Raw genomic sequence first — 14,868 nt, forward strand, 5'->3', positions numbered from 1 at the left:
TAATTTTTCCTTTTTTTGATATTAAGATTTCCTAAACGATTTTTAGGGAGCGTTTTTGTTGAAATCATTTAAGTCGTTTACGAAATCAGAATTCAAGAAAATGGTTTTTTTAATAATGTCTGTTTATAACTTCTAAAAAAATATATTTTTAATCAAAATCGGGAGAGCTGTTTTTAACATTTTTATTTAAATGGTTTTGAAATTGTATAAACCTTAACACAACTTTTAACATGTCCTTAAAAGTTTTGAAACTTATCTGGGTTCTTTACTCTTGGTGTACCAACCTGACAAACAGAAGCTGGAACTAAATACGAGTGGACGAACATTTAAAAAAAACTAAAGCCTAGTCTAGACTCTAGAGGCAAAACGAAAATTTTCATACAAAACCATCACAACGAAATCGTAAACGAAAATTTTGCTTTTCGTTGCACAGTACGCAGCTTAGGCAACGAAATTCTTACCTGTGCTAGAATATATGGAGAGTTTTTTTTATCGTTTTTTTACTTTGGAGACTCAGAAAATTTTTCGTTTTGCTTCAGCAGCGTACTAGAAAAATTTTAATTTCCAATCACTGTTTTCTTGTTTTTCGTAAAAAGTCTTTAAAATATTGAATAAATAAATCAGAGAATGTGCAAATACGGGACAATCATGGGACAAATTACAAAATACGGGACACTTATACGTCCCGGGTTTCTTAAATAAAAACCCGGGACAAGCTGTAGAAATACGGGACAGTCCCGGGTAAACCGGGACGGATGGTCACCGTAAGCATAGGCCGAGAGCCCACAGCAAATTTTAGGAGTGGAAGTATAACCAAATTGTTATGCAGTTTTATAACCTTATGCGTTCTCATAACAAAATCAAAAGTCTGGCTGGTTTCCAGTCATACAACCAGCTTCCAAAACACATAAAATATGCAACCAACACCAACATAGGTACATATTTAAAAGAATAATTTCAACTCGTGCTTAAAATTTTATTATTTGAACGAAATCACTTAAAACTAACAATTTCTCTACTTTTTAAATTGCCATTTGAACAGAGGATAAAATCCAATGCCATTGGAGTTGATAATTTAACTGGCTGAATATAATGGTGTAGCTGTGGCTGTAGCTTGTAGTACTGTCAAAATTTTACTGATTGAAACAACAACAAAAGTTGGCGGCAGCTGAGCAAAAAGTTGAGAATTCTTCAACTTGCGCTACAAACTACAGCCACAGCTACACCATTTTATTCAGAGGGTAAGTCTGCATTAAAAATAAATTATTTTAAATGTAATATTTGCAAGGGTTATTTCGACACCAATTTTCAGATGTGTACCTTCCTTATCAGGATTATTTATTTTCATTTTTTACAAGATTTTTAGTTTTATGGTAAGGTGTATTGTTGTACGATTTATGTCACTTATTATTAAGTTTTTGTTATCAACTTCAACTTATCATGTTGTAATGAAATTGAAAAACTTCACCCGGAAACCTTTAAATTGAAAAAAAAAAAACATTACCACCTTTTATTTGACATTAATTTGACCCCATTCAGAATTCATAGGTCCAAAAGCCAAAATCAAAGATTTAACAACCAGTAGCACAGATAGCTTCCGACTATAAAACAGGCTGTGAGACTTAACTGGTATACTTCAATTTCCAGAAATTATCCAACAAGCTATTGCCTAAGCAGCTGATTGCTCAGTCATATCTTTCATTTTTTAGCAAACAATTCAAAAACTCGCCTTCCAACACACAAATAATCTTTAATCTGGATCTATAATATTATAAAAGATGGCATTGATATTATAACCACCAATTTGATATCAATATATCATTTATATCGATTAGTAAAAGAGGGTTTTAAAAATCGGTGTGCCCTCCCGACAAAATAGCTCCACCAGATACCGAAAAGACTATCTTTGTTTTTTTTTTTATTAGTTTGTTTTTGTCACGATAGTTAAGTCTGATCAACCATGGACGGGTAGACCTGTGGTTCTCGTAGCTACCAATAGTGAAATTGAATTCTTACAAGAGTGAATACCACTTTTGTGATAACCAATTGATAATTCATGAATATAAATGAATAAAATTTGCTGTTTTTAACTACCGCTGTAAAAATAAAAGTACCTATCTGTTCCATATAACAAAAAAAAAATATTCAACAAAAAATATCCACTTAAAAGTGGACAGTTAAAATAAAAGACCATCATTTTGCTAAATAGAAGAGAAAAAATTTAATATTTATTAAAGAAAAAGAACCTGTAAAATATAACAAAAGAAATTAAATTAATAAAATATATAACATTTTAAAAGGCTAAACCTATAAACAAACCAATCATGAACGAAAAAACCGTAATTGGGTTGAAATGTCTCCTTAAACTTCTTCCAATTCTCCAAGTTTTATATTTTATCCACTGTAAAAATAATTGATAATTCTGTAAAAAAAAAAAATAAAATAAAATCATTTTTAAATGTCAAATAATAAAATAAATTAAATGTAAACAAAATATAAACTCACGGAAAAACGAACTCTTCTTTGGGGATGAAAAACCCTAATGGCTCTTCTCCTGCCCATTATAATACCTTCGGCCTGGAGATAAACAAGACCAAGATTTTGCTGAAATTCAAGAAACACATAAATTATAAATATAAAAAAAAATGAACGTTTAATTTACAAAGACGAATGTTTGCGGGAGGAATTGAAGCAAAACCTCTCGCTGGTAAGATGTTTCGTAATCGTGTGATGCTTCTGGCGGAAGCAATGCACGAACGATGTTTGTTTCCTTTTACAAAAAGATATATAATTTATATTTTTTTAGAAATAAAAATTTTCTTACCACATCATTTCGCCTTCTCCACCACAAACCAAGGTTCATCCAATCCCGTCGGCCAAACTATAAGAAAAACCAAATACATGTAAAACAATGGATACCAAAAAATAATTCAATAAACTAACGTTTCTAAAAAATCCCAAATCCATTATATTTTCCATTTTCAATATTTTTTCTTATCTTTTTATTTTTCAATCGTGTTTGATCTTGCTTTTTAATATTTTTTAGACTGAAAATTTCCCATTTTTGCCTAGCTTAAGTACAAGTCATGAGAATCAACAAGAACGAACCTTTTTAAAAAATGATGAAAATATTATTTTTGTACTCGTCCAGTGTTATTGTACATGAATTCGTATGGATATTTTCATTGAAGGATTGCAGAGCTTCTTTGCCACTTTCCACGAACAGAAATTTCAGCAAATTGTTACGAAGACATCAAATGCACTTTGCTTCTTTTTATAGGTTCAAATTTAAAGAAAAGTGCAGTGGCATTGCAGTGCTAAAAATGCATTGGGTGCACTGTTTTTTTTTGAAAATTTTCAAAGACAGTTGAACACCAAGTATTTGGATAGCATGTAAAGAAAAGTGCAGTGACAATGCAACAGAGGTGGTAAAAATGCATTTTTAATACTTTTAATGCAACGCCACTGCACTTTTCTAGAAATGTTATCAAAATATTAAATGTTTAACTGTTTTGGAACATTTTGAAAAAAAGTGCAGCAAATGCATTTCTAACACTTTTGATGCAATGCCACTGCACTTTTCTTAAAATTGTGTCAAAATATTTAATGTTTAACTGTTTAGAACATTTTCGGAAAAAAGTGCAGCAAATGCATTTTTACCACCTCTGTTGCATTGTCACTGCACTTTTCTTTACATGCTATCCAAATACTTGGTGTTCAACTGTTTTTGAAAATTTTCCAAGAAAATAGCACACCCAATGCATTTTTAACACTGCAATGCCACTGCACTTTTCTTTAAATTTGAACCTATAAAAAGAAGCAAAGTGCATTTGATGTCTTCGTAACAATTTGCTGAAATTTCTGTTCGTGGAAAGTGGCAAAGAAGCTCTGCAATCCTTCAATGAAAATATCCATACGAATTCATGTACAATAACACTGGACGAGTACAAAAATAATATTTTCATCATTTTTTAAAAAGGTTCGTTCTTGTTGATTCTCATGACTTGTACTTAAGCTAGGCAAAAATGGGAAATTTTCAGTCTAAAAAATATTAAAAAGCAAGATCAAACACGATTGAAAAATAAAAAGATAAGAAAAAATATTGAAAATGGAAAATATAATGGATTTGGGATTTTTTAGAAACGTAAGTTTATTGAATTATTTTTTGGTATCCATTGTTTTACATGTGTTTGGTTTTTCTTATAGTTTGGCCGACGGGATTGGATGAACCTTGGTTTGTGGTGGAGAAGACGAAATGATGTGGTAAGAAAATTTTTATTCCTAAAAATAAATATAAATTATATATTGTTTAATAATAAAAGGAAACCAACATCGTTCGTGCATTGCTTCCGCCAGAAGCATCACACGATTACGAAGCATCTTACCAGCGAGAGGTTTTGCTTCAATTCCTCCCGCAAACATTCGTCTTTGTAAATTAAACGTTCATTTTTTTTTTTGAATTTTTCTTCTAATTTATGTGTTTCTTGAATTTCAGCAAAATCTTGGTCTTGTTTATCTCCAGGCCGAAGGTCTTATAATGGGCAGGAGAAGAGCCATTAGGGTTTTTCGTCCTCAAAGAAGAGTTCGTTTTTCCGTGAGTTTATATTTTGTTGACATTTAATTTATTTAATTTTATTTGACATTTAAAAATGATTTTATTTTTTTTTTACAGAATTATCAATTATTTTTACAGTGGATAAAATATAAAACTTGGAGGATTGGAAGAAGTTTAAGGAGACAAATCAACCCAATTACGGTTTTTTCGTTCATGATTGGTTTGTTTATAGGTTTAGCCTTTTAAAATGTTATATATTTTATTAATTTAATTTCTTTTGTTATATTTTACAGGTTCTTTTTCTTTAATAAAAATTAAATTTTTTCTCTTTCATTTAGCAAAATGATGGTTTTTTATTGTCCACTTTTAGGTGGATACTTTTTTGTTGAATTTTTTTGCAGGTTATATGGAACAGATAGGTATTTTTTTTTCTGCGGTATGTAGTTTATAATTGATAAAAACATTAATATTTATCAATTGATTATCATAAGAATAGCTCGAGCGAAAGGGTGTGGGGTGTGGCGCGTTTCAAAAAAGCTTTCCTTATCGAGCTAAAAAAATTCACTCTTTGTAGTATTTCACTGTTAGTAGGTACGAAACCCGTTCGCATCTTGGCAAGACACACGTAGTGAATATATATAATATTGGTGGTCATATTTTTAAGGACAGTGAAGGTTTTAAAAATGTTTTAGCATTTCTAAAGATAAATTGTTCCGAAATTTAAAATATGTATACTATATTTTCAAAAACACATTGTAGAGGTCGTCAAATATTAAAAATAAACTTCAATATCATTCACACAAATTGTAAAAAAATTAAGAAATCAAAATTTAATCTTTTTCATATGGTTGAATACATAGGGATACTGATTTAGTTCCCCGGAAAATAGTCAAAATTGTTGCTAGTTTTTAAATGTTTCTGTTTTTAATACTTTATTTATATGTGCTTAGTATTTAGCCACATTAGCACAATTTGCGAAACAGCTTGACACCTACCAGACATAGTCCCTAAAACCCTCCACAGATTTCAACTAATATTTCCTTCCCTTGTTTTCTGAAACTCATCTTGACTTCTATTTTTTTTCTTTTCCAATGCGACCTTTACATACTTCCACAAGCTCTAAGTGGAATTTTAATTAAGTAGATGTACCAAAACACATATAATGTTAAAAATATAAAATTAAATTAGATATTTTCCATACCTAATATAACTCTTCTTAACTAAGAGGCAATTTGAATTCACTGATTTTTAGGAAAAATAGCACTTTCATAAAATTACGATCATACTGAGATCTTAAACTGTCCTTAAAAATATGACCACCACTTAATACCCGTATCGTAATGATGAATTCCTTAACGGGGCCTATGATGTCTGCTATAAATTATGCAGAACAACTAGAAAAATGTGTCAATTGAATCGGGCATTGCGAAAACCACTTAAGTCACAGTTTTTTAAAAATCGATTTTTTTGCTGAAAATATGTAGTTCCTCATAGGTAGATGCGTATTCTGGGTAAAAAGCAGACAAGGTAATACATTCCTTCCTCTTAAATTATAACGGTTATTTCAAAAACAACTTAAGTCCAGGGACTTTAGTAGTTTTTGCATGCACTGTTTAATATCAGGTGTAGTTATAATCTAGCTGAGTTTAAAATTTGCATCGTCCTGATTGTTTCAACAATATTAAGTCTTTAGTTTGGAATATTTGCCACAAATATAGAGGAATTATTACAAATAGAAACACCTTAAAATAATGAAACATGCAAAATAAACACAAGTGACATGTAAATAAAAATTTTTTTAAGAATAGTTTTCAATAATAAGCCATCACAAAATTCGTAAAAGAGATTATATTGGTTAAATTATATATACCACATATGCTTATGCTTATCCTTGCTAAAACAACTTAAGTCCAAAACATTTTCTCGGTTTTTTTTCGTTATTATTTCTAATAAAATATGACTGTTATTTAACACATTAGTTTCTTACAACTCAAATAGTAGATTAAGTTTAAAAAGTCCTTGGAGATTCCTTTGCTTCAGCATGAAAAAGTTTTTATTGGTCCTGAAAAATTCAAATGACCGATTCAATTGTTGCTGTCAATATTTCTTACCATTACAAATCTTTTTAAATATTTTTGTAACCATTTCACATTTATCCATTCTTTATCGAACACCTCATTTCATTCGCAGCCCACTGGTGCCAATAAACATCAAAGATCATCATGCATTACTCAATCGCTCCTTCGTAAGTGATTCATCGCGAAATCGTTCATTGAATGACAGCAGCAAAACCACAAAGCGTAATCTGGCCCGTAATCCCCTTAAAATACCATCCGATGAAATGGCTTCCATCGAAATAACCGACTCGAAGCAGCGCCCTGAAAAAGATGCCACCAAAAATTCTCTTCCCGATGTTGATTTCACCCTCAAACCCAAAATAATCTCAAAGGAGAATGAAATCAAATCCTCCGGTGCATCGATAAGCTCAAAGGTTTCTACACGTACTGGCGCCTGGCGAACACCATATCCCTATCCAGAGGGAGAATTCTTCGATGTAATGGTTCAGTATATTGATGAAGGTGTCAACGTCGGCATTGTGTGGGTCACTGACTTAAAGTACGAGAGTCCGTTGCGTAAGCTTTTGGCCGAAATAAACCGAAATATCGATTACAACTCTGCTCGATGCGCTACCGAGGAAATTCAAGTTGGTGCCCTCATAGCCGCCCCTTTCGACAACCTTTTCTATCGAGCAGAAATAATTGAAATTATTGACGCTTCAAAATCGTGCAATGTCCACCTTATCGACTATGGCAATATGGTAACAGTGCCATTCAAAGATCTCCGTTCTCCGATACCAATAATGCGCAATCTAAATGCCTACGCCTTTAGAATTCGTTACTCAAAACAAGTGCCTTTGGAAACTATCTTGACCATTCGTGTAGTCGGTATTGAGGCAGATGGTGTGGCAAAAATAGAAGAAAAATTATCAAGCATCCTGCCAGTAGGACTCACCGCTGAAATATTCGAAACTAATCCTGCAGTGTCTTTGGTAAAGATATCCGAAAATGGAAACTATGCACTGCTGACACTCACCAATGAAGATGTCCATAACAAACTTAAGCAAATGCACGAACTATTGGACAAAGAAGAAGCCAAAAAGTTGAAAATGGATAAGCAATCGGCTGATGGTGATTATGTTGCTGCTCTAGCTTTGAATGGCTGGTCGAGAGGTCTGGTTATGAGTACTTATCGAAATTATTATCTAGTCTATCTAATGGATGTGGGTCGGGTATCTTTGGTAGAGCAAATTTGTGCCGTCCCAGATGAGTTCAAGGCAATTCCAATGCAAGTATTTGCTGTTGAATTGCAAAAAGTATTGTGCGATGCAAAGAATTTCACAGATTGTTTATTTGACGGCCAAAGTTTCACCATCAAAGCCCAACAGAGCCCCAAGACTAGCAGTGATCGTATTCCCTGCTCCATGTTTACCAGTTGTGGCAAGAAAATAGCCGAAGTAGAGACATTTAAATACTTGGGCAAATGCGAGAAAGTTGGAGTAAGTGATTGGGTTGAACCTCTTGTATCTGGCAGCACTGTGCATGTAACCAGTGCCATCAGTCACTCGGAAATATACATCTCGCTAGTATGCACAAAGATGTATCCGAAGATTCTGTCAGCTGCTGCTGAAGACTGTGAGCCACTGACTTGTGCTAAAAAAGGTGACCTTGTGCTTGCTAAATTTGAAAATGAATATTTCCGAGCAAAAATTATTGATGCTGTAAATGAATCAGCTAAAGTTATAAATGTTGATACTGGTCTTGAGGTGGTTGTATCGATTAAGACTATGCGCAAACCAAATCTTTTTGTTGTCTCTTGTCCATATCACTCAAGGAAGGTGAAATTGTTGTATTTGTCGAATGTGGCAACGCCATATAGCGACAATAAGGCTTTGGCTACTCTCGAACAATGCCAAATGACAGGGGCTGAGTTTATTCTCAAGTTTGACTCGAATCCGGAACTTGGTGTGGAATTGGTCCTTCAAACACCCGATCATCAATCGCTCAATAAGCAACTTTTGCCGATGTTGTTCGAGAAGAGACCGGATACGGCTGCTGATTTTGTGAAAGAAAAAACCCCTGTGCCTGAGAAGATCAAAGCGGTCGTTGCAATTGAAACGCCCCCACCAAGTCCCAAAGTGGTAGTTGAAACGAAGAAGAAGATTTACACTCTTCAAGATTTGGAAGTTATTCCAATTACTTGCGGTGATAATGTACCCCTTATGGTCACTGACAGTAGCACCATTTCGAAGGGCTATATATCTGCTTGTGACTTGACCAGTAAAGCCTTTCTTAGGAAACTCGAGTCGGAATATTTGCCACTTGTTGCTAAACATTGTGCATCTTCAACTGGTATTACTGAATATTCTCCAAGGTATTTGACATTATTTGTGGTTATATTTTTATTTGTTACAATTATTTTTCTTATTTTTTTTTAGTTTGGATGAAATTTGCTTGGCCATATTTGATGCCGACAACGAATGGTATCGTGCACTTTGTATTAGTTTGTTGAATGACGATATGTTTTACGTTATGTTCTTGGACTATGGAAATATGTGTAGTGTGCATAAGAGTAATATACGACCAATTACTGAGGAACTTATGTTCCCAGCCAATGCTAATATGTGCTTTTTTGAAGGTAAGTTAGTTTTTTTTAGTTCAAGAAACATGTGAACAACAATTTTTATACATATATCAAGGTTAGGGTGGGTCAAAAAAATCGAAATTTTTTTTTTTGATTTGGTACTCCGAAAAATCGATTGCTAGACCCCTCTAGAATATACACACCAAATATGAGCTCTTTATATTAATGGGAAGGTCCTCCGCTTTGCAATTTTCCATTTTTACATCAAGCTTCTACTAAAAAAAAATATTTTTTTTATTAATTGACTTTTTAGCAAATTTCTTTTCAGATTCTTGTAGGAAATTGAACGCTCTACAAAAAAGGCCTTATACACTTTTTTCGTTTACCTAACCGTTGAATAGATATTTGAGGTAAAAAAATCGAGAAAATCTTTAAAAATTCGTTTTTTGGTCTTAATTTTGTAACAAACTGAAAAATTATAATCATCAAACGAGCAAGACATATTCTTGTTGGAAATTGACTGCTCCACAAAAAAGGTCTTGTTAACTTTTTTCATTAATCTAACCATTCTAAAGATATTAGAGGTCAAAGTTAAAAAAAAATATAAAAACTTTTTATATTTTTAAAAAAATTCCAATTCACTGAAACTTCATTATTTTCAAATTAGCAAGATATATTCTTGTAGGGGCTTAAACGTTCTACAAAAAATTCTTTGGAATCAAATTGATTGCTTTAACCGTTTAGAAGATATTCGTATCCAAACCAATGCTCACTGATTTCAATAGTTTTCTTATGACCCGTATCCATTGCGATTTGGATACGAATATCTTCTAAACGGTTAAAGCAATCAATTTGATGCCAAGGAATTTTTTGTAGAACGTTTAAGCCCCTACAAGCATACGTCTTGCTACATTGAAAATAATGAATTTTCAGTGAACTGGAAAATTTTTTAAAATATAAAATGTTTTCATAATTTTTTTTAACTTTGACCTCGAATATCTTTAGAATGGTTAGATTAATGAAAAAAGTTAACAAGACATTTTTTGTGGAGCAGTCAATTTCCATCAAGAATATGTCTTGCTCGTTTGATGATTATAATTTTTCAGTTTGTTACAAAATTAAGACCAAAAAACGAATTTTTAAAGATTTTCTCGATTTTTTTACCTCAAATATCTATTCAACGGTTAGATAAACGAAAAAAGTGTATAAGGCCTTTTTTGTAGAGCGTTCAATTTCCTACAAGAATCTGAAAAGTAATTTGCTAAAAAGTCAATTAATAAAAAAAAAATTTTTTTTTAGTAGAAGCTTGATGTAAAAATGGAAAATTGCAAAGCGGAGGACCTTCCCATTAATATAAAGAGCTCATATTTGGTGTGTATATTCAAGAGGGGTCTAGCAATCGATTTTTCGAAGTACCAAATCAAAAAAAAGAATTTCGATTTTTTTGACCCACCCTAATCAAGGTGTTTTATTTATTTATTTTTTAATTCATTTTTGTAAGAATATAAAATAATAGGAAACTTATGGAAGATACAGGTAAGGTACGAGTTTGTAAAATGTCTTCCTAATGCCCCTATTACGGTTGTCAAATATCTATTGATAGACATAATTAAAGAATAAATGACCAAAAATAGTGAAATCGGCACAAAACCGCATATTAACAATATAAGAACGAATGGATAAATTGTTAAAGTTGTGTTTGTTTAGGACACTCACATGCATTACGACTAATTTCAGCCAAAAAAAAAAATGGAACCTGAAACAAATCCGCGCTGCCAGTAAGCAGATATATCCAAAAAGGCATTTTTTGGGGTGCCTAATACCAAGTCATTTTGTACACATTAATGGCATTTCTTTTAGTTATGGCGTTATCGCAGATAGGATTGGTTTTGTGTTTTCGAAGAAAACGGCACAACTAAGTAAATGCCCCATAAAAAAGAGCAACCCGGTAATATTTGTTCATCATTTCGGCAGTTTTGTCGTATTAAACTGTTCGTAAGTCCGGTTCTGTAACTGAGTTAAAAAGATGAATTTAAATAAGTTTTTGTTTATGTTTTTCGTATAATGCTAGAAAAGTCGTATTTTTTGTACCCACTTCCAGAATGTTGTATTCGCTTAAAGTCACAAAAACCCTCAAAATTACATCGACAACTACATACAAAAATTACATAATACCGATAAAACTTATGTTGAATTCATAAACTTTGCTTATGCATCACAACTTTTTGTACGGAAAGAAAATAGTATTTTACCTACAAAGCATTACGTTTGCACCAGAAATATTATCTGTATCGACAAACTATATATAGTTTGTTATATAATATAGTTTGTGATGCATACACACAAATGCGTAAATAAATTCAGCCTTATATAATGAGAAAAGTGGACGTGGCAGTGGGTGCATTTTTCTAAAATAACTTCCTAAATTGTTTGCTCGCTAACAGAATCAAACTGTGAAAATTACATCAAAATCGTTAGAGCCGTTGCCGATAAACCAATTTTTTATACATATTGGGACATGGGAAATAGCTTTCCACGCCATCTACCACTTGGAGCGGAAACCTCAAAATGATATAGATTTTTGTTCGATTTGCCATTCAATGTAGTTTCCATAAGAAAAAACATAAAAGGCCTCGAAAAACATTTATTTTACGAATTAATTTTGTATGAACGAGTATCAATTTTATGATTGTAAAATGATAATAATATGTGTTGATTTCTAAATCAGGTTTAAAATATATCAAAAAGTATAATAATTTCTTATGTAATTTGCCTTCAAAAAGTGTAACAAATCGCAGGAAAACATACTAAAAAAAATAAAGAAACTATTTTGGTCTAATTTTTTTCAAAATGGGTGAAAATAAAAAAAAAAGTGTAAACAAACCCTAACGTAATATATCACTCGAGCAATCAATACGTTATCGTGTTATGTTACAATTCGAAGCGGGTGCTTTTACGTTACGTAAATTAATGAACTGAACGTATACCATGCATACGAAACGTCATTCGCTTAGTTGTATTGTTCTCTCGTATTCGTAGAAAAATCACGATTATTTATTATTCATCATGGAAAAACAAAAAAATTCTAGGACAAATGCAAAACAATTAAATGCAATGCAAAAAACTATCATGACTGAATTTATGGGTTCCCATCCCAGCCTGGCACAAAACCTTATCACAACTTGTGCTGAGGGAAGAGCCATAACCCAAGGACTGTGGGATACTCTAACCAATAAACTAAACAATGCTGGTCCCCCAATTCAAGATGCAAAAGCATGGAAGAAAGTATAATAAATAAGCCCAAACATACGTGTTTTAAAGCAAATCTCTAAAAATCAGTTATTATGATTCCCATTACAGGTATTCGCCGCCCAAAAGTATATGGCCAAGAAAAAATTATCATTTAACAAGGCTCTGAGGAAGAAAAGCAATGGTGATTATCTGTACAAACAAAAACGACTATCTGTTGCCAATCAGCTAATCCTAGAAGCCAGTGGCGTAAAGTTGGAATCGCAAGTATATGAGAACAGAGAAGAGAGCCAATCTCACTCACATTCCAGCACAGCATCACCAGTTTCTTACAACGAAAATGGGAATACTGACATTAAAATTGAAATAGATGATTCCATACATTCACTTGATTCACTTTGTTACGTTGATACAACGGACAGTAATGCAGAACAATCGGAATATGAAGATGAAAAGACAAATGATACAGCGGGAACACAGAGAAGCCACAAAGAAGAACCGTTCAGCCAAGATGATTCCATTCAATCATTGGTCAATAACTCACTGCAACAAGAAGAGGAACAGGAAGAAGAAAAAATACAAATTACAAACATAAAACCTGTTAAAGATTTCAATAAACGAAAACTTAAAGTGGAGGATGATTCTATTGATGAAGTTATTGATCATCATCAGAACACCACAAATGATAATAAAAATCAAAAACTTGACCAAGACAATACAAGACTGAAATTGGTTCATGAAATTACCAATTCAGTTACATCAGAATTCCAAAAGAGAATCGAAACTAAACTAGATGGATTACTTGATATTCAGGAAAGAATGTTGCAAATTAAAGAGGAAAAACACAAGAGTGTCATTGCATTGAATTTGATTAAGTTGCAAATTAAAACTATGGAACTTGATAAGCTCAAGTTGAAAGCGGCTTCTCCTGCTCCTCAATAAATTCATTAAATTCCGTGTTTCGGAATTTTCAATTTCAAAAGAAATGTCAATTACAAATAATTTATTTATTTACTTTTGTGTTTAAGTCAGAGATGTTTTTAAAACGTCAAAAAAGTATCTAACTTAAAATGAGTGTTGCTGTGGCATTCTTTTAAATCGGAGGAGAGAGTCGCATTTAAATAGTGTAATTTGTTTTATTGTATTCAGAAGTATTATTAAATAATTTTTATTTTATATTAATTGGTATTTTTTTTATATTTGTGTGTATGTCATCTCGATATATATAGTTGAATATTTTTGTTGACTTAAAATGTTTTCTTCAAATGACGTTTACCTGTTTCTTCGTTCGACGGGTCAAACCCAGACATAAAACAAACAAGTTTAACAAATTTAAGACATACTCCAACAATAAAAACGTATGGGGTTTTTATATTGGTAAATAAAGATTTTAAAATAAAAATTGATTTTTTATCATAGCGAATGGAATACAATTAATAGGCGTGTTTTTTTTTTGGCAAAACTATTATCCGTATTAGGTTTTCCCAAAAAATATCAACGTAAACTTAAGCATTTCGTTGTGGTTGTCAAATAACGGAGATAAAAATTTTTTTGTAAGAAATCCGACTTTTTTTATTAGGTAATTTTTCCATATTTTTCAATTTTTGTACCCTTTCCGAACTGAATTTGTATTTTTAAAAGTAGAAAAGTGCTAATTTTTTAAAAGATAAAAGAAGTTTAATTAATACTCTTAGAGCCGATTTTTCAATCTTCTAATAAACAGTCAGTTATATGTTCGACGAATAAAGTTATTAGGCTCATAAACAATCAGATAACAACATTGAATTTTCCAATCAAGAATAACAAACGAAAATGTCAAATTCAAAAATATTCCGAAAGAACTGTTTTGAGTACGCAGTGTTTTACGGTCGCCATTTCGGGTCAAAAGACGAAAAGGATAGATTTTTCCACTATTTTCATTCATAAACCTCTGCTAATCGTAGTCTACCAACTATTTCTTTAAGGGCCGATTTTTCAATAGTCAAACAGTCAGTTAGTACTTATTCCTAAGGATAGAGAAAAAATCAATTTTTCAACAGGCAGATATAGCTTATTCCTAAGAATAGAACTATCTGCTTCTTTCAGAGGCGAATAAAAATTATTCTAAGGAATAATATGAACAAAAATATTGTGTCAGTTGTCAAAGCTGTTTAGAAAGAATTTTGAAAAAAAAAATACAGTGGAACACAAGATAACAAAAACAATCATGAATAAAAATGACGTTTAATTGTAAATATTTTTGAATTTGACAATTTTTTTTGTTATTCTGTAGAATAAATTATTCTTGATTGAAAAATTCAATGTTTTTATCTGATTGTTTATGAGCCTAATAACTTTATTCGTCGAACAGTTAACTGACTGTTTATTAGAAGATTGAAAAATCGGCTCTAAGAGTATTAATTAAACTTCTTTTATCTTTTTAA

General features: G+C 31.9%; 2 protein-coding genes and 1 long non-coding RNA gene across 3 annotated transcripts in view; all 3 read left to right on the forward strand.

The window, feature by feature from the left end:
* Positions 1 to 14,868, forward strand: part of LOC129914367 (uncharacterized) — a 30,111-nt gene that overhangs the window by 4,239 nt on the left and 11,004 nt on the right. Inside the window, exons 2-3 of the mRNA XM_055993574.1 lie at positions 6,746 to 8,986; positions 9,051 to 9,250. Of these exons, the coding sequence (XP_055849549.1) occupies positions 6,746 to 8,986; positions 9,051 to 9,250 (2,441 nt within the window). The remainder of the gene's footprint in view (positions 1 to 6,745; positions 8,987 to 9,050; positions 9,251 to 14,868) is intronic.
* LOC129914379 (uncharacterized) lies at positions 1,958 to 2,962 on the forward strand. The gene is made up of 2 exons (XR_008772174.1): positions 1,958 to 2,707; positions 2,807 to 2,962. It is a non-coding gene; the product is annotated as an uncharacterized LOC129914379 (long non-coding RNA).
* LOC129914372 (uncharacterized) lies at positions 12,228 to 14,635 on the forward strand. The gene is made up of 2 exons (XM_055993587.1): positions 12,228 to 12,481; positions 12,557 to 14,635. Exons 1-2 carry the CDS (start codon positions 12,263 to 12,265, stop codon positions 13,385 to 13,387), a joined length of 1,050 nt encoding a protein of 349 aa, XP_055849562.1. The 5' UTR covers positions 12,228 to 12,262; the 3' UTR covers positions 13,388 to 14,635.

This window comes from Episyrphus balteatus, chromosome 3, assembly GCF_945859705.1.
Source record: "Episyrphus balteatus chromosome 3, idEpiBalt1.1, whole genome shotgun sequence".
NCBI lineage: Eukaryota > Metazoa > Arthropoda > Insecta > Diptera > Syrphidae > Episyrphus > Episyrphus balteatus.